The sequence below is a fragment of the Physeter macrocephalus genome, chromosome 2 (assembly GCF_002837175.3).
Source record: "Physeter macrocephalus isolate SW-GA chromosome 2, ASM283717v5, whole genome shotgun sequence".
NCBI lineage: Eukaryota > Metazoa > Chordata > Mammalia > Artiodactyla > Physeteridae > Physeter > Physeter macrocephalus.
Window position 1 is genome coordinate 104,547,309 of NC_041215.1, and position 27,951 is coordinate 104,575,259.

General features: G+C 43.7%; 1 protein-coding gene across 1 annotated transcript in view; it reads left to right on the forward strand.

The window, feature by feature from the left end:
• LOC102987494 (aldehyde oxidase 2-like) overlaps nt 1-27,951 on the forward strand; it is a 73,478-nt gene that overhangs the window by 32,877 nt on the left and 12,650 nt on the right. The window contains 21 exon segments of the mRNA XM_055079357.1: nt 1,070-1,254; nt 1,815-1,998; nt 2,866-2,951; nt 3,575-3,662; nt 5,015-5,065; nt 5,067-5,185; nt 5,999-6,113; nt 9,009-9,072; nt 9,075-9,127; nt 12,607-12,642; nt 12,644-12,704; nt 13,146-13,270; nt 13,992-14,088; nt 14,091-14,121; nt 16,382-16,469; nt 18,138-18,224; nt 18,756-18,791; nt 18,794-18,949; nt 20,993-21,233; nt 25,178-25,260; nt 27,711-27,836. Coding sequence (XP_054935332.1) covers nt 1,070-1,254; nt 1,815-1,998; nt 2,866-2,951; nt 3,575-3,662; nt 5,015-5,065; nt 5,067-5,185; nt 5,999-6,113; nt 9,009-9,072; nt 9,075-9,127; nt 12,607-12,642; nt 12,644-12,704; nt 13,146-13,270; nt 13,992-14,088; nt 14,091-14,121; nt 16,382-16,469; nt 18,138-18,224; nt 18,756-18,791; nt 18,794-18,949; nt 20,993-21,233; nt 25,178-25,260; nt 27,711-27,836 — 2,112 coding nt within the window.

The window sequence follows — 27,951 nt, forward strand, 5'->3', positions numbered from 1 at the left end:
GCAATCCCACTACTGGGCATATACCCTGAGAAAACCATAATTCAAAAAGAGTCATGTACCAAAATGTTCATTGCAGCTCTATTTACAATAGCCAGGACATGGAAGCAACCTAAGTGTCCATCAACAGATGAATGGATAAAGGAGATGTGGCACATATATACAATGGAATATTACTCAGCCATAAAAAGAAATGAAATTGAGTTATTTGTAGTGAGGTGGATGGACCTGGAGTCTGTCATACAGAGTGAAGTAAGTCAGAAGGAGAAAAACAAATACCGTATGCTAACACATATATATGGAATCTAAGAAAAAAAAATGTCATGAAGAGCCTAGGGGTAGGACGGGAATAAAACACAGGCCTACTAGAGCATGGACTTGAGGATATGGGGAGGGGGAAGGGTAAGCTGTGAGGAAGTGAGAGAGTGGCATGGACATATATACACTACCAAACGTAGGGTGGATAGCTAGTGGGAAGCAGCCGCCTGGCACAGGGAGATCAGCTAGGTGGTTTGTGACCACCTGGAGGGGTGGGATAGGGAGGGTGGGAGGGAGGGAGACGCAAGAGGGAAGAGATATGGGAACATATGTATATGTATAACTGATTCACTTTGTTGTAAAGCAGAAACTAACACACCATTGTAAAGCAATTATACTCCAATAAAGATGTTAAAAAAATTAAAAATAAAAAAAAAATAAAAGCATCTGTGTTGAGAAGGCTCCTCCATCCTCACAGGGGACAAAGGGAACTGGAGACTGGAGTTAATGGCACCCGGAAATAAGAGCATGTGGAAATGCTCCAGCCATCTTGTGCAGAGGCATCCTGGCCTCAGAGGGAAAGTGCACAGTGATCCCTGTTCATTGAGGGTATGGGGGGTTGGGGACGGACCTTTGGGAGGACATCATTCTCTCTTTGAACGAACAGGCAGCCAAATTGTCCTCAAATAGTGCCAAGCGTCCTTTGTGTCCATTTAGATTGAGTCTAAGTGATTAATTAGTGGCACCAAGAAGCAGAAAACTTGCTCTTAGTTTTAACATATCAAATAACTCCAAATGGCTTTTGTCTCCACAGTGGGAATCTGTGTCAGCCTTCCGGCAGGCTCAGTGCCAGCAAAATGCCTTGGCCCATGTGAATGCTGGCAGGCAAGTCCTCTTCAGAGAGGGCACAGACACCGTTGAGGACCTGAGCATCGCCTACAGAGGGGTCGGGGCTGCCACAGTCAGTGCACAGAAATCCTGCCAGCAGCTCCTAGGGAGGTAAGCAACAAACCCTGGATCCTGATGGTGAAGCTTGACGTCAGAAAAAACAAGTGGGAAGATGGAAACTCCTATATGTAGAATCATTGCTTGTTCTTTCTGTAATTTTGCTAAATGAAACCAACCTTATTTGACTTTGATTAATTAGGTGCCACTCTTTGGGTGAGGGATACAACAAATATGGCCCAGGACTGTGTTCAGCCCCAGGGCTCTGTGCACATCAACACTCCAGCAAACCCACACCAGGCAGCATCCAAGTGGTACCTACCACTCCCACTGCTTGGGGGCACTCTATCTCTTCCTCAGTAAAGGCAGTGTCCAAGTCTGAGTCCTGTCCAGTTCATAATGGAATTGACCCTAATGGTTTATTTACTTAATGCCTGGTTCCAGCATGTTCAGGCTACTCAGTGCAGCCTCCCAGGCCTCAGTTTTCCTGAACGGCTTGTTTAGGTGATTTCTAAGTGCATATCCAACGCATGAAATGAGACTCTGGGGTGTCTGAACCGCCACCATCCAATATCTAGCACGTGCCAGTAGTCACTGAGGCTGCCCTTCTCCAGGCGCTGGGGTGAGCTGATGCTGGATGAGGCCTGTAGGCTGCTCCTGGATGAAGTCTCCCTCCCAGGCTGGGCTCCAGGTGGGAGGGTGGCATTCAAGAGGACTCTGGTGGTCAGCTTCTTCTTCAAATTCTACCTACAAGTTCTGCAGGAACAGAAGAAGCTAGTAGAGCTGTTCTCTGTGCCTGTAAGTGCTCTGGCTTTTATGTGTTCCTGGCAGCATAAGCTCCCACCTTCCCCACTACTTTTGCAAACTGTCTTGTGGGCAGCCTGTCAGTTCCCAGCCATCCCTTCTTCCGGAACTCAGCCCTGAAGGGCTACTGCGTGAGGCTCAGGATGCCAGACTGTCTTCAGTGCACAGATGTTTACCACGTGCCCTGAGCAGGGAAACATGACGGGACCCCTGCCTTCTATGTGCAATTTTTTTCTCTTTTAAAATCAACTTTATTGAAGTATAATTACATAGAACAAAATGCACCTATTTAAACTCAGAGAGTTTTGACAATTGTGTAAACTGGCGTCACCACCATCTCAAACAAGAGATAGGGTATTTCCATCACCCCAAAGAGTGCCCTTTTGCCCCTCTGCTGTCAATTCTCCCACCCCTGCCCCCAGGCAACAACCCTGATCTGCTTTGTGACACTATAGATTAGTTTTGCCTATTCTAGAATTTTATATTCAATATGAAATGGTAAACAAAATTTTATTTTTCAAAAAAACTAAAAGGTTGGGTGGTGGTAGGATGAATTGGGAGATTTGGATTGACATGTATACACTGATGTGTATAAAATGGATGACTAATAAGAACCTGCTGTATAAGAAAATAAATTAAATTAAATTTAAAAAAAAACTAAAAGGTTTATATGCTAATATTTAAGTAGCTTCTTTTCAGAATTTCTGATTATAAACTTCTGGAATAAGTTACCAAAGCAAAATATTTTCACTCTCTTTCTCCCTCTCTCTCTCTCCCCCTCCCCCTCTCTCTTCTGAATCTATCTTTCCTCCCCTGACTGTGACTACAACTCTCACCCTAACTTGCACCCCTGTTCCCCAGTCACACCCCACGCCAACAGCCCAGTGTTCCTACACTGTCTGGTTTTCATTCATTCAGATGAAGACCCTCACAGGACTTCCCTGGAGGTCCAGTGGTTAAGACTCCGTGCTTCCACTGCAGGGGGCCCGGGTTTGATCCCTGGTTGGGGAACGAAGATCCCTCCAGCTGTGTGGCGAGGCCAAAATAAAAAAAGAAAGAAAGATAAAGATCCTCACAAACCACATTTACTAGAATAACTCTTGCTGCCATTGAATTTCTTAATCAAGACCCTTGATGTGTTTCAGTGACACCCAGAGAGCCTTCCCAGTTTTGCCCCTCTCCCAGAAAAACTGAGTTGCTGAGGGAAATAATCAGGATTTGGGCTCTTTTGTGTACCATGAACCACCCCAGCTCGTTCTAGAATGGCTTTTCCAACCCCAGATTTTCTTGCTTCTCCTCCTGCCTCTGCCCAGCTTGCTGACAGGCCTCTCTCTCCTCAGACTGACTTGAGGATCAGATTCAGTCAATCCGGGTCTTCCTTATGTGGAAAGGGAGGGAGGGCAAGGAACGTTCACAGAAGTGAATCCTGGGAGGTGATGTGGATTTGCGTCATCCAGGCTACCCGAACCTTACGGTTTCTTGGCTACTTAAGCCAAGTCACTTTCAAAGCCCAGTTTAATCATAGACTAATCAGCTTATCTTTATTGTTTTGAATCGTCTTTCAAAACAGACGCCGTTATCCTGAAATTTCAGACCGATTCCTAAGTGCTCTAGAAGACTTCCCGGTCACGATACCCCAGGGAGTCCAAAGGTACCAGGTCAGTGAGTTTAATTTAATGGAAACCGAGAAACTAAGAGACAGCTGTAGCTGTGTGAACAAGCAAGTGCTTCAAAGTTGTGATTTTCCCTTCTAACTTTCTAGTTTTTGCTAGCACATTGGCCCTTTGTTCAGGCCGATCCAGGGAGAGGCTGGATCTAAGATCAGGCCTGAGCTACCGCTGGATGCACTCAGGGCCAAACCAACCTGAAACAGTTTCACCATCTGACTAATAATTGAGAGTGTCTTCAAACTGCTGTTCTTTGGGCATTTGTTTGAAGAGCAGCTAAGCCAGGAGTGGGGGGAAGGACAGAGCAGGACAGTAGCAAGGTTCAGCCTCCAGCCCTGATTGCAAATGTTTAATCTCCAGTCGGCAAAACAAGAGCCCTGCAAGTAACTGAACCCCCTCTTCCTGAAGGACAATTTAGAAAGTATCTATTATTATTATTAGAGCACAGCCCCTCCTGCCACCTGATCTCCACACACAGTCCACACATAGATCTTCCCTGAGAAGAGTTCCAGAATAAACACATGCTCCCTTTACTTTTTAGTTTTTATTAGAGTATAGTTGCTTTACAACGTTGTGTTAGTTTCTACAGTACAGCAAAGTGAATCAGCAATACGTATACATATATCCCCTCTTTTTTGGATTTCCTTCCCATTTAGGTCACCACAGAGCACTGAGTAGAGTTCCCTGTGCTATATACTGTAGCTTCTCATTAGTTATCTATTTTATACATAGTATCAATAGTGTATATATGTCAATCCCAATCTCCCAATTCATCCATTTACTTATACTACCAGTGATATTTTTGTGCACAAAAATATCACAAGGGCAGCCGAGGCACCTTAGACCAGATCTGGATAGACGCCATTGCCATGTGTCCCCCATCTCCCACCAGAGGGCCTGCTCCAGCCGATAAGCAGGCTTTTGGCTTAGATTTTGGTCCCCCATCCTCAGGAATTATAGCACTCTAGGCCTCATCATCATGGTCACTTTACGTGTAAACAGGCTGATCGTTGGAAAGGTAAGAAAGCAGGACAGGGAGACCCTCTGAATTCCAGAATAAAGGGGTACGGGGCACCACTTGGGAAAAGAACATGCCAAAAGGGGAAGCCAGAGTGCCCCTTCACCTACTTCACAGTTTTGTCAAAGCATTGCCGCATAACTGAAATAACAATTCCCCAGTCTAGTTACATCATTAAATTGCCACGCTCATCTGACCCACTCCAGTGTTTGTTGCCTGAGGGTGACCGTCTGATTTCTCAATCCTGGATCAGGAGTGTTGGTAATCGGCCAGGTCACTTCTGAAGATTAAAGTTTTCCAGGGAAACTCTTGTCTTTCTCTGTAGAGTGTGGATTCTCACCAACCCCTCCAAGATCCAGGCGGATGCCCCATCATGGCACCTACCAGGCCTTAAACATGCCACAGATGAAGCCGTATTTTGTGATGACATCCCCATGCTGGATAAAGAACTTTCAATGGCTTTGGTGACCAGTACCAAAGCCCATGCAAAAATCATGTAAGTAAATGAAAAGCTTTCGAAAGGCTTTTTTAAAGCACACTTGGGGATTCCCTTGGAGGAATGTGACCATTTTCCTGAAATGTTCTAAACCCAAAGAACCTTATGGAAAGAATTTTAAAAAGGTCACCAGCCCCAGAAGGAGGAAGGGAGTGTAACTGGAAATGCCCACCATGAAAGAGAGACAAAAGTCACAGTTATGGGGGCTTCCCTGGTGGCGCAGTGGTTGAGAATCCGCCTGCCGATGCAGGGGACACGGGTTCGTGCCCCGGTCCGGGAAGATCCCACATGCCGCGGAGCGGCTGGGCCCGTGAGCCATGGCCGCTGAGCCTGCGCGTCCGGAGCCTGCGCTCCGCAATGGGAGAGGCCACAACAGTGAGAGGCCCGCATACCGGAAAAAAAAAAAAAAAAAAGTCACAGTTATGGGTCCTCGCTTTCATTCTAATCTCATCTCCCTGCTGCTTCCTCAGGCATGGCTCAAAGGAGTAACTCTGAGTAGGGCTAATATTCAGCTTGTGATAAAACAATGAATGAATGGTAAATGACCACTGTCCTAAGCTTCCTAAGGACACCCCTGCCACAGCCATACTGGTCCCTCCCTCCCCTCCCATCCCAGTAGCTATGATGTTACCCCAGGCCCAGCAGGGGGCCTCCTGGACCCTGCTCTATGGCATATCAGCTCTGATTGGTCAGGGCCTGCGGTGAACCAGTTGTTATATATTTTGATTTTCACCCATGCTCTATCTCTCCCTCAGGTTTAGGGCCCTCAAAGCTTGCTGATTTCTACTTCTTAAATATTTCTCTTTTTTTCAGATCAATTGATTTGTCCGAGGCCCTTGCACTACCTGGGGTGGTTGATGTGATAAGAGTGGAGGACATTCCAGGCACCAGTGGTACCAAAAATGACAAATTGTTGGCCGTGGATAAAGTGAGGTACAGAACGTGACTTCCCATGTGACTTTGTGCAGATAATCACCAAGGTACCACCTCCAGGTGGCCTTCCGTCACCTCCCAGCCCTCTCTGCCACTGGGGGCTAGAAGTGCCAATTCTTCCAGCTTCTCTCTACCCCTAATGCCTTTATTCAGATGGACCTACTCTTCTGGAATCAGGAAATAACATCGAGAAAAGGAAATTTATTACAGGAAAACAACAAGTCCTAGTTTTCCCACTGTGTGCTCTTGAGTCAATTTACTCTTATTTGAAGAATAAATGCTGGAATTGACATATATCAGGATAGAAAACCCTTGAAAAATCTAGAAAGGAGAGTACAAATATAAAGCCATTCTCTGTTATTTACACTGAACTCTTTCCTTTCCTGGACTAACCCTCTTCCTGCCACCTCCCACTCACCTTCACATACTCCATTTTTAATAAAGTTGCTCATGTCATCCTTGACCTTTTAATTCAATTCTACAATCATTCATTGAGCACTTGCTATTGGAGCCAAACTACCTTGGTTCATGGTCTCACTCTACCACTCACTAGCTGTGTATCATCACCTGTGAAATGGTATCATGATACCTGTAAAATATCATTATCTGTAAAATGGGAATAATCATAGCACCCACCTCATTGTGTTGTTGTGAGATTTAAATGAGCTGATACGTGCAAAGTGCTTACAGCAGTGCTTGGCATGTGAAGACTCTCAGTAGGTGTTAGCTACTACTGTTGCATCTCAGGTTGTTTCTCTTCCAGCCATGAAACAAACCACTGTTCTTTTGGTTGAACTCCAGGTGAAGAGGTTGGCTGTTATTTAGGAGCTATGTTATCTGCTCGGGCTGCCATAACAAAATATTGGGTGGGCCAAAAAGTGCCTTCAGTTTTTTAAATAAAAATAAAAGATATTTTTCATTTTCACCAAGAACTTTATTGAACAATGTATTCGCCCTTTTGTTCCACAACCTTCTGCCATTTTTCAGGCAACTTCATAATTCCATCTTCCCAAAACTTTTAATCTTTTTGAGCAAAGAACTGTCCCAGGTGCCCTTTATTGTCTTCCAGGGAATTGAAATTTTTTCCATTAAGAGAATTTTGTAAAGACCGAAATAAATGGAAATCCGAAGGTGCAATGTCTGTCTGGTGAATACAGCAGATGAATCAGAACTTCCCAGCCAAGCTGTAACAGTTTTTGCCTGGTCATCAAAGAAACATGCGGTCTTGTGTTATCCTGATGGAAGATTATGCGTTTTCTGTAGACTAATTCTGGACGCTTTTCGTTGAGTGCCGCTTTCAGTTGGTCTAATTGGAAGCAGTACTGGTTGGAATTAATCATTTGGTTTTCCGGAAGGAGTTCATAATAGAGGACTCCCTTCCAATCCCACCATATACACAACCTCGCCTTCTTTGGATGAAGACCGGCCTTTGGTGTGGTTGGTGGTGGTTCATTTCGCTTGCCCCACAATCTCTTCTGTTCCACATTATTGTACAGTATCCACTTTTCATCACCTGTCACAATTTGTTTTCAAAACGGAACGTTTTCTTTACGTTTCAGTACAGATTCGCATGCAGAAATATGGTCAAGAAGGTTTTTTTCACTTAACTTATGTAGAAACCAAACATCAAAGCGATTCACATAACCAAGCTGGTGCAAATGATTTTCCGCGCTTTATTTGGATATTTTCAGTATGTCGGCTATCTCCCGCGTGGTATAACGTTGGTTGTTCTCAATTATTGTTTCAATTTGATTGTTATAAACTTCAAGTGGTCTACCTGTGTCGATGCTCAACTGGACCGTGGAGCATCATCCAGCAAGAAATCTCCAGCACGAAACTTTGCAAACCACTTTTGACATGTTCGGCCAGTCGTAGCACCATCTCCATAGACTGCACAAATCTTTTTTTGCGTTTCAGTTGCATTTTTACCTTTCTGGAAATAATAAAGCATAAGATGCCGAAAATGTTGCTTTTTTTCTTCCATCTTCAATATTAAAATGGCTACACAAAAATTCACCAATTTTGATGTCTTTTTCTAAATGCACGCTAATATGACAGCTGTCACGTAGAATCTAACAAAATTGTTTCAAATGAAGTTAAAGACAACTAAGTGCTACTAAGCCATCTTACAGAAAAAACTGAACGAACCTTTTGGTCCACCCAGTACCACAGACTGGATAGCTTAAAAAAGAGAAATGTATCTTCTCACACTTCTAGAGGCTAGAAGTCCAAGATCAAGGCGTTGGCAGGTTTCTCCTGAGGCCACTCTTCCCAGCTTGCAGATGGCCACCTTCTCCTGTGTCCTCACATGGACTTTTCTCTGTGTATGAGCCTCCCTGGTGCCCCTACCTCTTCTTCTTTTTTTTTTTTGTCCTTACCTCTTCTTATAAGGACACCAGTCATATTGGATTAGAGCTCCACCCTTAGGACCTCATTTCACCTTCATTACCTCTTTAAAGGCCTTATCTCCAATACAGTCACCTTGGGGGTCAGCCCCTCAACATATGAATTTTGGGGTTGTGGGGTGGGGGGAAGCACAGGAATCACATTGTACAACAAATACTCTCCTTATCTTTAAACTCTAAAATGACTCCATGAAGACGACACTTGCGGATGACCCTTGACAGAGGATGCAGCAGATTCAGGTCACAGCCAATCTCACATCCACTCTGGGGCTTACATTCACTGAGTAAAATGGCCAGTAGAAGCAACTGTATGATTTTCATTAATTTTTAAATTAAAAAGAAATTTTTTTTAGCCAAGCACATGTAGTCACATGTGGTTATTATTGGTCAACAATGATAACTAAAACACCAGGTATTGGTAAGCTTGCACTAACAGTGCTTCTACCCAGAATTTTGCACCTGCTTCTTGTACGTACTTTCCGCAGGTACTCTGCGTGGGCCAGATCATCTGTGCTGTGGTTGCAGAGACAGATGTACAGGCAAAGCACGCAAAAAGATAAAGGTAACCTGTGAAGAACTGGAGCCCATAATCTTCACCATTGAGGTAAGCAGGCTGCCTGATCTCTCCCATAAGGTTGTAGAATCAAAAGTTCCTTTGCAAACTTCTTAATGCGAGACTAATTCAGGGCTCTACTTTTTTTTTTTTTTTTTTTTTTTGGTCACTTGCTTGCTCTGGAAAAATCAGCTTTCTCTGGAAGATATTACTTAAATGAATTAAATTTGGCTCCAAGAAACAGGAAAAAAATAGAAGTTTCTTTCTCTCTCACATTCAGAAAATCTAGAAATGGCCAGTCCAAGGCTTATATGTGTTTCTAAGTGTCAAGGGTCTGGCCTCCTTGTATATAGTTTCTCTGTCCTGCATGGTTTCCATTCTCCAGGTCACACTTTGGTCCACAATGGCTACTGAACTCTGGCCACTGAGTCCACATTTCAGTCAGCAGAGAGAATGAGGTGATGAAGAAGAGCACATCCCCTCCCCTTAAGGACACTTCCAGAAGCTGCACATAACCTTCCTACCTCTCTTTGGGTAGAACCTAGTCGCATGGCACACCAACATACCCAGAAAGGGGATCTGGGAAATGTAGACTATTCTAGGTGGCCAGGTATTCACTAGAAATTGGGGATTCTATTACTTGAAAATAGTGAGAATGGATATTGGGAACAATAATTTTTTCAAGGTAGAGCCCAAAAGCAGTGGGACTTTCATGATGAAATTCCACAGAAATTTCCACTCTCATTTCTGGGTTTAGATGATGGAATGAAAATGCTACTTCCAGCAAAAATAATGAATTTAGATTAGAAAAGTGAGATGTGGACAGGGGTTTGCATGTTCTAATTCAATGAAATATAAGATCATAGCAATTAAGTTGAGAAAAGCTTATTTATTTCTTTGCTTGTGAAAGAAAATAAAATTTTTTCAAAGACCCTAGTGAACCATTTGAACATTTTTAAAATGTACCTAAAAGGTACAACTTGCTCAATATTCAAAGTGTTAAAGAGCTCATGTTTCTTGTTCTTTCTAAACCAAATCAACTCTGTTCCAAATTCCCATTTGGTCAAGTTTGCAAGAAGTCCAAGCCATTGTTCTTGGCTCACCCCCCTTCCTAGGGTTGTACTAGGATCCTAACAAGGGTTTTTTGAAATTTTAATTCCAATCCCATTTCCTCAAGGGGGAAATGGCACCCAAAGGACACACTCATGAAATATCTTGGGACTTGGAATGTTTAGAGATCTAGAGTTCCCTCCAATTAGGACTGTCCACCATCAGCAAAAAAATTCTTTTGCGAAGAAAAGTAGGTAGGACTTCCCTGGTGGCACAGTGGTTAAGAATCCGCCTGCCAACGCAAGGGACACGGGTTTGATCCCTGGTCTGGAAAGATCCCACATGCCACGGAGCAACTAAGCCCATGCGCCACAACTATTGAGCCTGCGCTCTAGAGCCCAAGAGCCACAACTACTGAAGCCCACGCACCTAGAGCCCATGCTCTGCAACAAGAGAAGCCACCGCAATGAGAAGCCCCTGCACCGCAACGAAGAGTAGCCCCCGCTCGCCGCAACTAGAGAAAGCCCCTGTGCAGCAACGAAGACCCAACACAGCCAAAAAATAAATAAATAAAATAAAATTTTTTTTAAAAAATCCTTTTATGAAGAAAAGCAGGTAGGACTTCCATGGTGGCGCAGTGGTTAAGAATCCACCTGCCAATGCAGGGGACATGGGTTTGATCCCTGGTCTGGGAAGATCCCACATGTGTGGAACAACTAAGCCCGTGCGCCACAACTACTGAGCCTGCGCTCTAGAGCCCATGAGCCACAACTACTGAGCCCACGTACCACAACTACTGAAGCCTGCGCACCTACAGCCCATGCTCCCCAACAAGAGAAGCCACCGCAATGAGAAGCCCGCATACCGCAACAGAGTAGCCCCCGCTCAACGCAACTAGAGAAAGCCCACGTGCAGCAACGAAGACCCAACACAGCCAAAAATAAGGAAATAAAATAAAAAATAAATAAATTTTAAAAAAAAGAAAAGTAGCTAAAAGAACAGTCATATATACCAATACTCATTAATCCATTCATTCATTAACTTGACTATATATATGAGAGGCAGTATAGGGTACTAGTTAAAAGCGCAGGTTCTAAAACCAAACTGCCAAGTCTGAATCCTGGCTACACCACTTCCTAACTGTGTGACCTTGGGCAAATTTCTTAACCTGTCTGTGCCATGGTTTCCTCATTTGTAAAATGAAGGAAATAATAATAATACCTACCTCATGGAGCTGTTGTAAGACTAAATGAGTTAATATGTGCAAAGCACTTAGAACAGTGCCTGGCACATGTTGATAGTTAGTACTTGATAAATATAGCATATATTATAATAAGATTATACTACCCTAGGACACATTTATGGGACGGCAATAAACATACTTCCACATGTACTACGGTGACATATCGAGATCTTGGTTTAGCAAAAAATGAAAATTTCAACTACATTCTTCATTTTCTGCTGCTTTGAGAAATCCAGTATTCATTATTAGGCAAGATGCTTCTGAAAACTAAGCCCAGGCTTGAAAGCTTCCTTTATCACTTATTTGAAGCATGACTTTGAGAAAGTTATTTTAACCTCCTTAAGCCCAGTTTCTTCATCTGGAAAATGGAGAGAATAATAGAATTCATGTGAGAATACATGTAAATACACTGTATATTGTACAGTGTTTGACACAAAACATGCACTCAATAAATATTAGCTGCTTTCATTATTCCCATTATCGTCATTAGCAAGAAAGGCGATAGACTTAAGGCCATTGGCAAGTGAGAATGCAGGAGTCAGGTGCCATTATCAAGTGTGGAAAACATCTGGATCTAAAGGCTAAGCAAGGATCAGCTGTCCTAGGTCAATCCACAGAACCACAGGACAAGACGGCTTCCAGTCTTCATGTGTGAGTCAGTTCATGTAATTGTCCAAAAAACACCCCTAGAGCAAAGGGCTAGAAAGGCCCTTATGAGATATGCCAAATACACAAAGAAATGAACAAACTGCCTACTGTGTCTGTTGGGCTTTCTTGCCCAAGAGATGGGTTAGGACTTTAGTCCTCCCCCATTAACATGGTTTCCATCCTATATGTGAGCTCCCTAAGTCTGACATGAGTATTTTTCTTCCAGAAGAGGGGAAAAAGGGAGGGCCCTGAGCCTCACTCTTACTGCATTTGGATCTATCACCTGGAGATCTACACTGAAAATGAGAAATGAGTAGTTATCATCCCAGACCATCATGGTGTCCCCAGATCTCAACTCTAAATGTTTCTCTAATCCTTGTTGGTTTTCTCTGCAATTTAGAAGGTATTTCCTCTGACATCTCATCTCTGCGGGGAGTCTGCTACTCTAGTATGTGCTCCCTTGCTTGCCTGACTCCTTTGTGTGTCTTAGCAGATGGCGATCGGGAGTTTACTGGCTTTTGAGTAAGAATAATTTGCCATTGGAAGAAAACAGTAAAAAGAATTCGTTCTTTTTCTTCCTGTCACTCAGGATGCCATAAAACACAGCTCATTCCTATGCCCTGAGAAAAAAACTTGAACAAGGAAACATTGAGGAGGCATTTGAAAAAGTCGATCAAATTGTTGAAGGTAAGTGACTCAGGATGTTTCACAGAATCTTTGCGCAACGTTCTTCTGAAGCAGACATTGAGAACATGTGATTTCCTCTCAGAAAGACCATCTTCTAAAGTCTTGGCATTTTGCCAAAGTTCTCTTCTCTCGCTTCCTTTCAAATTGGTTTCTGTGTTGCTTTGGGGGGTAGGGGGTAGGGAGCAATAGAATAAACAGAAGAAAAATTCCTAAGACTCTGATTAGTCAAGGACAGAGTGAAGAACGGAAGCAGACACTTTCAACTTGTTATCCAGAACCGCAGTCTCTGAAACAGATGGCCTCAGTTGTCACAGGACAAATGCCTGATCCATCAATGCCTTGGTCAGGACAAATCCAGCTGGCCAGTGTACGTCTCACTTGCTTTTGAATTCCCCAACCAGCATTCAACTTCAGGCATTTCCCTGTGCTTGCCCTTGACAGGAGAAATCCATGTTGGAGGACAGGAACAGTTTTACTTGGAAACACAGCGAGTGCTTGTTATTCCAAAGACAGAGGACAAAGAACTGGACATTTATGTGTCAACACAGGATCCAGCCCACGTGCAGGTGAGGTCCAGGATCACCCCCAGCTTCCTAATCGTGTCATGGCCTTCCACCTCCACAGCCTCACAGCTGGCCACCATTTTACCTGCAGAATCTTAGAATCCAAGTATCGGACATCAGCAGAGCAGCTAAGACCCCAGAACATTTTCTGATGTTTTCTGGTCTTGTCAAGTAAATGAAAGAACTGCCACAGCGATTTTCAGTTTGAAGTGTACATTCATGGGCTTCTTGCTTAAATGTGATTGTGATTGGATGACAACACTTAATTATTTCCATACTTGATTTTTCCCTAAAATAATCACTACAGGTAACCTTTGGAGTAAACACATCACTTCACAGCACATTTTCATTTCCCCAGTCATAAAGTGCTCCAGGTTTTAGCTGCAAACATATCTTCTTCTTTAGTAGATTGTCATGTGTTCACTAGCTTTCACCTTGCTGGGACTTTAGGGGTAGGTGTTTGTCTAAGATCCAGGTTCTGACAGGAATCCAGGACAGTTTTCCTTTAGGAAAGTATCATTTTTCTGCTGGAAAGTCTGCTGGAGATTAACAATGTTTATAAACTCAGTAGAGCTCTGAAAGACAGATTCAGACTATCTCAGTTGTTTCTTTCTTTGTTTTTTACTGACAGTAGATGTCGATGAATTTTACTGTGATGTTTCAGGAAGCAAAAACCTTTACCGTTTCACTCTTGTAAACCTTTCCCGTTATCTACCTTTTACAGAAAAGTGTCCTCTACTTTAAACATCCCATCAACTGAATCACCTGTCATGTAAAACGAGTGGGTGGAGGTTTAGGCGGCAAGGTAGGAGGACCAGCTGTATCGGGGCTATTGCAGCTGTGGGCACTATCAGGTAAGTGCGCTTGGGGACACGGGAGGGTGTGAAATGCACAGAGCTGGGGGCAAAGCAGTGGCCTGAGAGTCACTTGGGCTGCTGTCATAACCTCCTGAGTGTGCTTGGGCAACTCAGCCTCCTGTCTCTTTTTCTTTATAATTGTAGATAACGCCCACCCTCCTAGAGTTATTGGAAAAGTCAAATGCACATAGAACTTTGAATAGGCTAATTTGCTCTATAAAGGAAAAGTGGTATTATTAGTTGAACACCTCCAGAGTTGACGCGGCCCCGTCCCCGAGCTTCAGGGAAGGTGACCCACTTAGGGGTGGGGCAAGTCACCTGCCCAAGTGGAGTGTCAAGGGGGAAGGCTGCTCCCCAACTTTTCCTTCCTACCGTCAGCTGAAGACAGAGTGGGGTGAGGAAAAAAAGGCTCCCACCATCTCCCTCACTGCTCCTGGGAAGGGCTTGCTCTTCAATGTGTGCTCAATGGACACATGACATCCTCAAAGAGAGCTCCTGGGCTGACCTCAAGCGGAAGCCTTGCTCCTTCACTGTTCATGCTGTTCATGGCGCTGGCTTTTCTATTCCTCTTTCATTTTTTTTTAACATCTTTATTGGAGTATAATTGCTTTACAGTGGTTATTCCTCGTTCATTTTTTATGGCTGTTTTTTGTTTTGTTTTGTTACTATGTCAAAGCCCCAATCAGCCTGCAAATTTCAAAGGTCCTGCTTCCTTTGACAACTTCCATGTAGTTCAAGGGTCCCAAAGCACTCAGATATGTGTCTCATTTTGCAATGACAGGTGGGGAAAAGGTGGAATCTGAAATCCATCCCCAGTTTTCTCCATAATGAAACTCTTCGTATTCACACCCAACAAGGAGTCAGCAAGGGTTAATTAATTCATCGTGTTCCCACCAAGCTTTGTGCATTTAAGACTTCTCAAACATGACTGCACATCAGAATCATCTGGGAGCATTTAAATCCCAGTACCTAGGCTTCCCCATGTTGACCCAGGCATCAGCCTATTTTAAAACTTCCCCAGTGATTCCACTGTGCAGCCAAGTGTGGGAACCAGTGCCTTAAGCTATAACACCTGCCATGCACTAAGTGGTCCCCAGAGCAGTGTTCCCAAACCGCTGAGAATAAGAGTCTCCTGGGCTCATAGAAATTCTTGCCTCCCCATCCCAGACCCACTGAATCGGAATCACCAGGGGATGGACGTGGAAACTGTCCATTTAACTGATACTCCAGGTGGTCCTCATCATTAAAGAGGACCATAAAACCCTGTGGTAGAGTCGTGGTTTTCAACATGTACCTGAAGACACCTGCATCAGAATCACTGAGGAAAATGCAGATTCTAGGGCCCCTCCCAACCTATCGAATCAGAGTCCTAGTGCTAAGGCTCAGGAATCTGCATTTCACCAGCACTCCAGATGATTCATCTGCACTTCAAAGTCTGGGAACCTCTGCCCTAGAGAAACAGAAAGCCTGGACGTCCTCACTACCCAAGGGTCCAACTTAGCTAACATAGTAGCATTCATAGCTGAAAATGAAGATTCTAATCCAGACTTCCTAGGCCGTGTGCTTGGCCTTGTTTTTCCAGTTGTGTTGTTAAGTTTGATTTATCTGTTCACACTCTTTCGCCTCTGTAACTAGTGGCGGGGATATGCAAAATGGTTGGCTATAGGTGAGGGTCAAATTTGAAGCCATGAGGGCTTCCCTGGTGGCGCAGTGGTTGAGAATCCGCCTGCGGATGCAGGGGACACAGGTTCGTGCCCCGGTCCGGGAAGATCCCAAATGCCGCGGAGCGGCTGGGCCCATGAACCATGGCCACTGAGACTACGCGTTCGGAGCCTGTGCTCCACAACGGGAGAGGCCACAACAGTGAGAGGCCCACGTACCACCAAAAAAAAAAAAAATTTGAAGCCATGGGAACACAAGTTAACTGACATGTGACATTAATCTCTTTTGGCTAGTTCGTCAAACAACGAGTTCTAGAACACAGAGATAATAGTAATTTAGCCATATATCAATTCATATCAGTGCCTAGCATATCATATGCACTCAGTGAATATATATGTGACGGGTGGGTGGTTAAATAAATGGTTGGATATATAGGTGAGAGGGTGGATGGATGGGTAGAAAGGTGGATAGATGGATGGGTGGGTAAATAGTTAAATGAGGGGATGGATAAATAGGTGGGTGGATGGTAGATGGGTGGATGGATGGATGGATGGATGGGATGGATGGATGAAGAATCTAAGATTTGTTTCTTTAGAACTGGTCACCCCATTTGTCTTGTTCTTGATTGTGAAGATGATATGTTAATAACTGGGAGAAGACACCCATTATTTGGAACATATAAAGTAAGTATTAAAGATGAAAATATTAAAGTACCCCATTTTATTTGAATGGTTTATCCTTTTCTATTATTTTGATTTTGCTAAATTCTAAAAACAATCATCTTAGCACCTACAATATTAAAATGGATGCTGTGTGTTTGAATACTCATAATAACATTTTATGAGGAACTTTTAGTAAATTTGTTGTAAAATTATGAAGAAGCTAAATGATAAAAATAATTTCCAATAATGATTAAAAAAAACACTATTGAAGGAATGGGATTTATGTTAGTGGTTCCTAAAAGACAAAAAAGAAACAAAAATGAAAGAAACTACAGACATTGTTGTACCAAAACTTCTTGACTATAAAAATATTATTTTGCAGTAGAAACTGTTTGGAAACAATTTGACTGTTTTAACTGCAAAATTATTTTTTACAAGTGTTTCCACCAAATGGTTATGAAAGCGCCACAAAAGCTTTTTGCAAATAGGAAAAAAGAATCAACTAACTAGTGAAATAATTTAAATTGTCTCAAACCACGTTCACTGCATTTTTATGCAACTATAGCATAAACACTATTAAAAATAATTGCTGGTATCTGGTTGACAACAATACTACTTTTCAAATTTGTGATGGAGTGTGAGGACAGTTCTAATGTAATGTTTCTATATCAAACATGTTTCATTTGGGAATTGCTTATAGCATACACATAGCTAGATTTTCTGTCTGATTTTTGTCATTTGGTAATTTTGACAAATACTAGGCTGACGTTTTCATGAAGAAAGGTTTGCTAAGCAAAATAGTACCATAAAGGAGGGAGCAGAGAGATTCTTAAGCTGTTCGATATAAACCTTTCAAGAATTTTGGAATTACCATAAATTCTAAATTTGTGCATTTTGCTCCATTTCCTAACTTCTCTGATTTACTATCCAACAGTTCCCTTGGAGTAGATGATAACCATATACGTAAATGGTTCCATCAATGTATTTATCCCTGATTTCAGAAAGGCAAAGGGACCAAGGCCAATTCGTTTTTAGTAGAACTACACTAGGGAGTGGGAATTTTTCTTTTCAACCTGGGCTGTGCAGACAAAATGATCCAGGTGGGTGGGAAGGGAGTGGAAACGTGAGAAAAATGCAAGCTGCCCGGTAGTAACAGCAGCACGAGCTCACATTTGTTACATGCTTCATCGGTGACAAAGTGCTTCACTAGCTCAGTAAGAAGAGAGCAGTCATTGCCATGTCCATTCCCCGACCTCAGAGGCTTTCCTGTAAAAAGATGCACTCTGATTCATTCCAATGCACTCTGGAATCCCAGAGACTTTTCCGCAAGGGGGAAAACCACAGACTAAATTAGAAGGAAAACCAGTAAAAAGTGAAGGAAAATCTTCCAAGAACAAGGAAGAAGAGGGTAGCAATTATATGCTGGGAGACAAGCAAGAACTTTAGAATTCCATACTGACTGTGAAGCCAGAAAATTACACGTTGAAAGGAAAGGGCTCAGCAAAATTCAGGTCAGAGGAGGTCTTTGTCAGCCAAGCACTGAAAAACAAGAGAATGTCCAGACGTGGTCCACCACAGAGCAAACGGGGGTGGTCTGTCTTCAGTCCTGCCCATGGAGGAGCTGGGCTGCGGCTCAAGCTTAGCATTAAATTCTAAACATATCGTAAAATGTCCATCATTTGGTGACAGGTGGGATTCATGAACAACGGGCAAATCAAAGCTCTAGCCATTGAGTGCTTCATTAATGGAGGGTGCACGCTGGATGACCCGGAGCAGGTATGTGCATCAGAAACTGACACCATCCTGGTTTGTGAACAGAATGCAGAATTTCTTTCTTTTTTATTTATTTATTTATTTATTTATTTATTTATTTATTTTGGCTGCATCTGGTCTTCGTTGCTGTGTGCAGGCTTTCTCTAGTTGTGGTGAGCGGGGACTGCTCTTCATTGTGGTGCCTGGGCTTCTCATTGTGGTGGCTTCTCTTGTTGTGGAGCACGGGCTCTAGGCGCGCAGGCTTCAGTAGTTGTAGCATGCGGGCTCAGTAGTTGTGGCAAATGGGTTTAGTTGCTCTGCAGCATGTGGGATCTTCCTGGACCAGGGCTCGAACCCGTGTCCCCTACATGGGCAGGGGGATTCTTAACCACTGTGCCACCAGGGAAGCCCCAGAATTTCTATATGAGTCTTTGTGGAGCACTTTCTTCAAGTACTTACCTAGTTCCACAAGCGGTTCAACTCTGTACTTGACTTTTAGAGAAAAGAAAAAACAAATGTTGTCCAGTAGTATGTGACTATCTCCTTTTACTTTAGGTAGTAGAATTTCTTATACTGAAGCTATAAAATGCATATATAAAATCCCCAACCTCAGGTTCCAGGGCCATGCGTGCCTGAGAAATTTACCATCTGACATGGCCTTTCACGGATTTGGCTTCCCACAAGGAACCCTGGTAACAGAGTCTTGCATCACAGCTGTGGCAGCCAAATGTGGCCTTCCGCCAGAAAAGGTAAGGTGGTAATCGGAAGTCATAACCAAGGTTGCTGAAGAATCAGATGAGGTGTGAAACCAGCTACCCAAGGAAACACCCCAGAAGAACTGTACAAATTAGCCCTGGCTCAGAATTCAAGATAAATTAGGGGCTACCTAAAAGAACTCACCTCCGCCTATCGGTCTCCTTTCTTATGCAAAGATTTCTCTTTTTCTTTCTTTTTTTAATTTGTAGGAAAGGAATTACTCTTTAATTCAAATTACTCTTTTGAATTCAAAAATTCAAACCATACTGAAGTTATTAAAGTAAAAAGGGAACATCCTTTCATTCCCCCATCCATATTGGTTGAGGGTAACCATTGTTAACAGTTCCATGTTTATTGTTCTAGCCCTTTCTCTATGTTTACCAACCCATCTGTATTCATACACAGTTACATAAATGCTGACATATGATGCTAATGTGCACATATGTGCTTATTTACCAAAATGAGACCATAATAAACACATAATTCTGCACCTACTTTTTCTACTTAATATGCCATCTTCCCATGTCAGTAAAATGATCTACTTCATTCATTTTCATGACTGAATACTTCTGTGTAATATGAATGTACTATAATTTATTTAGCCACTCCACTATTGATACACATTCAGGTTGTTACCCATTTTTTGCTATTAAAATGGTATTGGTACAGAGGTACCAAGGTTGTATCTTTGCTCTTTTGTGCCTATCTGTAGGATAAACTTACAGAAGTGGAATTGCTGGTGCACTTGAAAACTTTTGAGAGGTATTGCCAAAAGAATGCCCTCCAAAAATATTATTTTGTGCAAGATCCTAGAAGGTACACATACACGATATGCCAGACCAAAGAGAGGCAGCCACTGGCAACTGAGATAATTGTTGATAACACTCTTCCACTCCTCACACATTCCAAGCAAATCCCAGCCTGCTTTTTCCACTTCTATCCCCTGTTTCCCCAGTATAGACCCTCTGCTCCAGCAAAGTCTCTCCATGTCTTCTAACCCCTTTGTCCTTAAATTCAACAGGGAGGACCACCAGGTCTGTGAATTGTGATTGTTGGGGTACTTCCTACACACAGGGGAACACCTAAATATTGAACAAGGAAGACGGTAGTTATCCTAAGAGAAGTCACATAAAGTGTTCTATGGGTACAAAGGAGAAAAACATCACATTGGCTTGGGGGAGGGGAGTCAAGCAGAACTTTCTGGAGAAGATGGCACTGGGGTAGGCTTTGAAGAATAAAAGCACAGGGAATGGAAAGGTAATCTGGGCCAGTGGAACACTTGAACAATGAGAGGCAGCCTCTTTGTGGCTCAGTTTCTTTATCTACAAAATGAGGACACTATGACTCACCTCACAGAGTTTCGGCAACAATTAAATGAATTTGTTAATATTTGGTTTCATAAACTAGGTAGTAGTATGCCAGTGTAACTGCTGATAATCATAATTCCTTTATTGTCATCAGAGTGGTTGGGGACGATGAAAAACCCTGAGCAATATCTCAGTGGGCTCCCCTTCTTCTTTGTCAGATGTTGCAAGTTTCTAGGACATGACACACCTATATTTAAATACATTTCTAAAAAGATTTGACCACACATTCCAAAGGCAATTGGAAGGCTTAGAGAAGATCTGCTATTTGTCACTAGCTGCAGTGCTCTTCCTCTCGAGCAAAACAAGTCTTCAGTTATGACAATAAATCCTTGCCTTCATATCCTGTCTAACAACACTGCTCCCCGCTCTGAATCTTGTAGGAAAAAAAGGAAAATCTACCCCCTTCAGCCCCTCCATCCTACTGTCCTTCAAAGATCAGTTACTACCTCTATCTTCCACTTCCAGGAGGGAGGGACCCCGAAGAAGACAGGAGAAATACCACCCCCCCATTATTTCTGCAAAAACACATGCTGTTCAAAGAAAAAGAAGAAAGACTCTGTCTTCTCCCCACTGAAGTTTATGCTTTAGTGGGGAGGCTTTACAAGTCTCTGTTTTGCAATCATTTTCTGTCTTATCATAACTATTGACTCAATTTCCCACCCACTTCAGATTAGGGAGCAAAACATGTACAGAACAGTTGATAAAACCATCTACAAACAAGCATTCAACCCTGAAACCCTGATAAGATGTTGGAATGAATGTCTGGACAAGTCTTCCTTTCACAACAGAAGAATGCAATAAGAAGAATGCAATAAGAAGAATTACTGGAAGAAGAGAGGCATTGCTATGATCCCCATGAAGTTTTAAGTCGGATTTGCTGCAACAAGATATCATCAGGTAAGTCTTGTATGTGTGGGAAGTAACCCTCGTTCAGACACACTCCGGCTCTCCGACGTGGGAAGAGTGTCACATTTCCCAGGGTACTGAGCCCCTCTCCCAGCACCTGGGAGAAGTGTACAGAACTCTCCTGAGCAGTCCCCCATCTGCAAGAACTTTCAACAGCGCAGTAGAAAAACACCTCAGTGGCAGAAAACGGCATCAGCAAGCATGAGATCCACAGAAGCAAAGCTGCCATGATGGAGCATTGACCCCTGCTGAACCCCCGCTGTTCCAAAAGGGGACAGGAGCCCACGAGGCCCATGGTGCCATGCTTTCTGAGCTTGGAGGTCTCACGGCTTGGGCAAGAATGGGCTTCTCCTGCTCTGTGCCCCAGACCCTGCAGCGCTCTTCCGTGCACCTAACTCTGAGGCAGAGAAGTCATTCCATCTTGCCGTTGACAGGCTGGCTGTTCTCCTGGCCACCTCTCCTGAGAATCTGTGTCAATTCTGCAGGGGTGGAATGGGGGTGGGAGGGTCCAAAAATCCTCCCAGGTAGATTTGTGAAAGAAGAGGCAAGTCATTCAGAGGCCCATCCAGAAGGGAGGAGGAAGGGCGGCCTAGGGATGGGATCTTTGAACAGCACAAAGACTGGTACAGACGAGTTTCCCAGCAATCCCGATGCGTCATATACAGGAAGGATGTTAGAAAACTGGGAAAGGCTGCTGCCTCCCCAGTGCTGTCCACCAAAAGCAGAAATTCAGCAACTGGAAAATCTTACATGCATTAGATCTAGATCTAAATCTAAAATCCAAATCTGAAAGTGCATTAGATCTCCCTTGTGCATATCATTGAAAGCATTCTTCCACTTATACTCAGCTACTGGCAGCCAGCACACACACACACACACACACACACACACACACACACACAACACAAAAGCTGCCCTGTCAAAGGGAATCCCTCTTAGGGAATAAAGCAGTTGCCCCAAATCTCTAATCAACTGGAGCCAGATGGACCTGAGAAATCCTTGGCCCTGCCACTTATTTGCTGTGTGATATTAAGCAGGTTATTCCAGCTCTCCGAGACTCAGCTTCCCCAATTATCAAATGAGAATAATAACCCTTTCTCCTAGGACTGACGAGGATTCAATGAGATGCTGAATGTAGGATTTGGCAGCGTTCCTGGAACGCTGTGTGCTATCCAGGGCAGCCCTAAGCCCCTCCACAGGAGATCTCAGACACATCTCTCAGGGCTATGGCTCCTCTGGTGGGTAGGAGTCCCTGGACTCCTGGATCACATTCCTGTTTGGGTCCAGAGTGCCCATTTTATAAAGAGACACAAGGAGGTTAACTGTCACGCCTACAAGTCTGGACTGAATCAACAGCCGGGGTATAAGAGATCCTGGATAGCTGCCAGTGTGGTTTTTCTCTCTGACGCCAAGTGCTGTCTGTCCTCCACCAATTCCCCAACACCAAATGGGTGTCCAACATTTCAGTTCCGGCACTAACTACCCAGAGTTGGCGCAGAACCCGCAGATCAAGGACTGAGTCCTACAGGATGGTCCCTACTTCAGATGCCAGTGCAAACAGGGTACCCATACTACCTACACTTCTGCCCAGACAAATACAAATTCAGGGGTTTCCACTACCCACCCTCAGGTTTGATAATGCCATAGAACAACTCACAGAACTCAGGAAAGCACTTTACTATGATTATTACCAGTTTATTACAAAGGCTACAAGCCAAGAATAGCCAAATGGAAGAGATGCACAGGGCAAGGGATGGGAGAAGGGGAGCCGAGCTTCCGATGCCCTCTTCATCCAGGCATGCTGCCTCCAGCTTGTGGATGTGTTCACCAACCCAGAAGCTCCCAGAACCTTGTCACTTGGGGCGGGGGGGGGGGTGGGGGTGGGGTGGGGGGGTGGGGCAGGGTTGATAATGGACTTCATTACCATAGGTGTCGTTGATTACATTATTGACCATTGGTGATTGAACTGCTCTCCCCTCCCTGGAGACTGGGAGATAGGGCTGAAAGATGGCGCCCTCTGACCATGTACTTTGTTGTTCTAGTAGTGAGCACCCATCCTGAAGTTATCTAGGCTCCCTCCATGAACTATCCCATTAGCATACAGAAGACAGTAAATTCCAAGAGTTTTGGGAGTTCTGTGCCAAGAACCAGGGCCAAAGACCACATCTTTTTTGGTTTTTATTATTTTTTTATTGATGTATGGTTGCTGCACAATATTATAGTTACAGGTATACAATGTAGTGATTCACAATTTTAAAGGTTATAATCCATTTATAGTTACTATAAAATATTGGCTATTTTCCCCATATTGTATAATATATCCTTGTGCCACATATTTACTTTTTATTATACCACATCTCCCCTCACTTGCATGGCCACCTTTCACCTAAACCATAGCCTACTCTCTACCATCATCCATGGGAGACAGCTTCCCATCTTGCTACAAAAAAAAAAAAAAAAAAAATCTTTAAATCAGGCGCTGACTTTGTCTCCATTTGAAAGGCCTCCAGCTTCCCCACAGAGTTCTAAATTGACACACCCAAGAATCATCTGGCTGGGAGTTGAAGTGTGTTATTCCAGGTCAGCCAATGACTCACAAAGCTGGAACACCTACTTTCTAAATTAGGTACGAGAAGTACTCTCCTCAGAGGGAGTCAGAGGCCCACAGTGAATAAATACTATTATTAGCACCTACAAGCCTTGATGCCCCAGAGCGCCTCCAAGCCACCCTGGGCTTCCGGGCATCTCCAGAAACGAATAAAGTCCCAATTCCTCCTCCTCCTCCTGGAAAGAAAAATACCACATTTCCATTTGTCCAATTCAACAAACATGTATTTAGTGTCTCTGTGATTCAGACCTGCTCAAAGTTCTCTGCAAGACTCAGAGATGAACAAGACCAAGGGCCCCTCCTCTGAGAGACTCACAGGAGAGCCTGTCACCGCAGTATTTGTTTCCTAGGGCTGCTGTAACAAAGTACCACAAGCTTGGTGGCCTAAAACAACAGATTTATTCTCTCACAGTTCTGGAGGCTAGAAGTTCAAACTACAGGTATCAGCAAGGCCATGTTCCTTCTGAAGTCTCCCAGGAAGAATACTTCCTTGCCTCTTCCAGCTTATGGTGGCCTCCATCTTCACGTGACCTTCTTATAAGGACACTAGCCAATGTCCTAGTGGGCCCGCCCTCATCCACGATGACCTCATCTTAACTAATTACACCTGCAAAGACTCCATTTCCAACGAAAGTTACATTCTGAGGTTCTAGGTGGACATGAATTTGAGGTGTAGGAGGGGACACTATTCAACCCAGTACACCCCTGTAAGAGGAAGGGGTCATTGATCCTTCCCAGAGGGGAATGAGAAGCATTCAAGGACATTTTCACAGAACAGAGACTTGGGGTGTGGGTCTGAAGGCTGGGGAGCAGGCCAGGAAGAGAGAACAGCATCAGCAAGAGCACAGGTCAGGAAGGAGCAGCTGTCAGGCCAGACTTGGAAGCAAGGAGGGAAAAAACGGATGAATCTGGGAAAGTTCAAGAGACCAAATCCCAAAGGGCCTCATATTGTGGTAAGGAGCCGGGCTTTCCCTTACAGACAATGGGGAGTCTTCACCCACCTTGCCCAGTGGTGAACCCTTCTTCCCTCCATGATTCCATTCAATGGTCATTTGGGGGAACGCTTCCCAGGCTCCCCAGAAGCACCTGGATCTGTTCTCCCAGAGCCCCTTCCGCCACATCCATTATCTCACAGAACATTCCACACAACAATGACTTGCTTTCCAGCCTGTCCCCCCACTATGCTGTGAGCTATTTGAGGAAGAACCACGTCTTATTCGTCTTTACATGTCGAGCTGAGCACAGGTTGGCACATAACCTGTGCAAGCACTTACAAATGTTTAAGGAGCTGGTTGAGTGGCCAGCCAGAGGATTTAAGCAGAGGAACGACTTTCAAAGAGTTCATATCTACACCGAGGGGTCCGTATGGGTCACACATGGAGTCAACGAACTGGGACAAGGTATTCACACCAAAATGCTACAGGTGAGAGAAATAAAATTCATCTCTCTATACATTGTTGACATGACAGACATTTGGCACTAATTTTAGAGTCGGTGATGACTCCCTGTATGCAAACCCTAAGATCTTGACTATTTAATTGAAAAACTTCTTACATATGAAATAGAATGGCTGAGGTGGTGGAAATCCTACACGTGTGCAGATACTCCTGGAGCTTGGCCCAGGTTTATGGACGGAGATGGTTCTTAGTGAAAACACCATTGATGTGTCCCCAGAGCACTGTGATGGGTACACCGTGCAGGCTTACCTTGAGTAGGGGTTTCTCAACTTTTCTATTTTGAGACCAGTATGTATAATTTTTAAAGTTTGGACAATAATGTCAGGTGGCTAATGGATTGTTTTGAGAAGCAAGGACAAGTATTTCATCAACTGTCATCATCCTATAATTTTTAAAGGATATCTTAATACACACACATATACCCAAAGTAGGAAGATATAATCCCAGGAAAAAAGAAAGAATAATCCTTTAACTTGAATAAATGTAACTTTATGACTAATTTACTAGTAATTTACTAATTACTAATTTACTAATTGTTATAGTGCACATCTGCAGCTTTTGACTGTCCAGCCCCTTAGCTCCTTTGGAATACCCCTCCCACATTCCATACAGTACTGAAGGACTCCTCAATTCTGGTACCTTTTAACCTCATCCCCCTCCTGGCCCCAATGCCTGCCACAGATATATAGGCACAGAACCCTGGTCTGGCCAGTCATAGTTCCTGAACTCTGCTGGCTGCAGGGATTGGTCCAGGAAGAAGACACATGGCCAAGCAAGGCCAATCAACATCCTTTCCTGGAACTGATGTGTAGATGTTAGGAGAAAGGAACTATTTTTCCCTTGTGGTAGTTTAACTACTATGCTATAGGCCAGTGGTTGTCAGAGGCAATTCTGTGCCATGGATGAAACCTGTCTACCGTTGAAAATGACATGGCCATCGTAGAAAGAAAAGCAAATATGAGAGGCTGTGGGAGAATCCAGATGAGACCACAAAGCCCCTAGATACAGATATATGTGATACTAGCTCCTCCATCGTTCCCAGTTATGGGGACCAATAAATTCCTTTTGGATTTTCATCACCAAGAATTCATCAAATTGTCCTTTTCTGGGCTTCCCTGGTGGCGCAGTGGTTGAGAATCTGCCTGCCAATGCAGGGGACATGGGTTCAAGCCCTGGTCTGGGAAGATCCCACATGCCGCGGAGCAACTGGGCTCGTGAGCCACAACTACTGAGCCTGCGCGTCTGGAGCCTGTGCTCCGCAACAAGAGAGGCTGCGACAGTGAGAGGCCCACGCACCGCGATGAAGAGTGGCCCCCACTCGCCGCAACTAGAGAAAGCCCTCGCACAGAAACGAAGACCCAACACAGCCAAAAATAGGTAAATAAATAAATATATTTTTTTAAAATTGGTTTTTTTTTTCTCACTTTGCATCTTTCTGGAGAAACTTAATCACTGAACAGTATTAGTCTGAAGATTGGCAAGTATGAACAGGTACATACCTGCAGACATCTAGAGAAAGGGTTTTTGCAAAAACTAAAACACAGTATCGGCCAAAACAGTGCTCTCTTCTTTTCCTTCCTTCCCTCCCTTTCTTTCTTTTTCATTTTTTCTTGATTAAATATCTTAATTTCCACGTGTGTCTGCTAGAGAAATGGAAGGAAAAGCACAGAAAAGGAAAAAGTGAATAGCACATACTAGAGGAGTATAAGCAAGTGGGAACAAATAGAAGAAAAGAGGGAGGAAGCTAAAACTAAGGTGGGAATGAGGGCAAGAAAGAAGACAGGCCCTCAGGGTCCTTCCAAGTTCATCTGATAACCAATACCAACAGACTTAAAACCAAACTGAGTCAGTCAATCTAATCTCTGTCTCTCTTCCTGCCACTGCCACTAAGTAAATCTGAATAATCTCAACTTGGCCTATTCTCTACACATGTAAAATTTAGAAAAAAGGAAATCCTTAACATCCTAAATGCACTAAATTTGAATAGAAGAACTGCTGTGGGATATTACCAAGAAAACACTTAAAAAATTAGCATGAGGGGCTTCCCTGGTGGGGCAGTGGTTGAGAGTCCGCCTGCCAATGCAGGGGACGCAGGTTCGTGCCCCGGTCCCGGAAGATCCCACATGCCGCGTAGCGGCTGGGCCCGTGAGCCATGGCCGCTGAGCCTGCGCGTCCAGAGCCTGTGCTCCGCAACGGGAGAGGCCACAACAGTGAGAGGCCTGCGTATCGCTAAAAAAAAAAAATTAGCATAAGGCCCTACTAAAAAGTGGTTTTAATTCTTAAAAAACACATTATTTTAGGCTTTAAAGGATATTGTGGATGTAATAAAAATAGTAATTTTTTAATTAAGAAAAATAATGACTCAAGTCTTCATAGAAGTCCTTACCAGACTTGAAATTATTTCTTTTTCTCATAGGTGGCCAGCCGTGAATTAAAAATACCCATGTACATGCACATCTGTGAAACAAGTACGGCCATGGTACCTAATACAATTGCTACAGCAGCATCCATCGGCTCAGATGTCAATGGCAGAGCCGTGCAGGTGCTTCCTCCTGTCTGTCTATCCCTGGGTGCTTTCTCCACATCTCTGGTTTTCTTAGCTGGATATAGTCACAGTGGTTGGCTTCAGAGAAGTTGTCTGTGTCACTGAACATAGG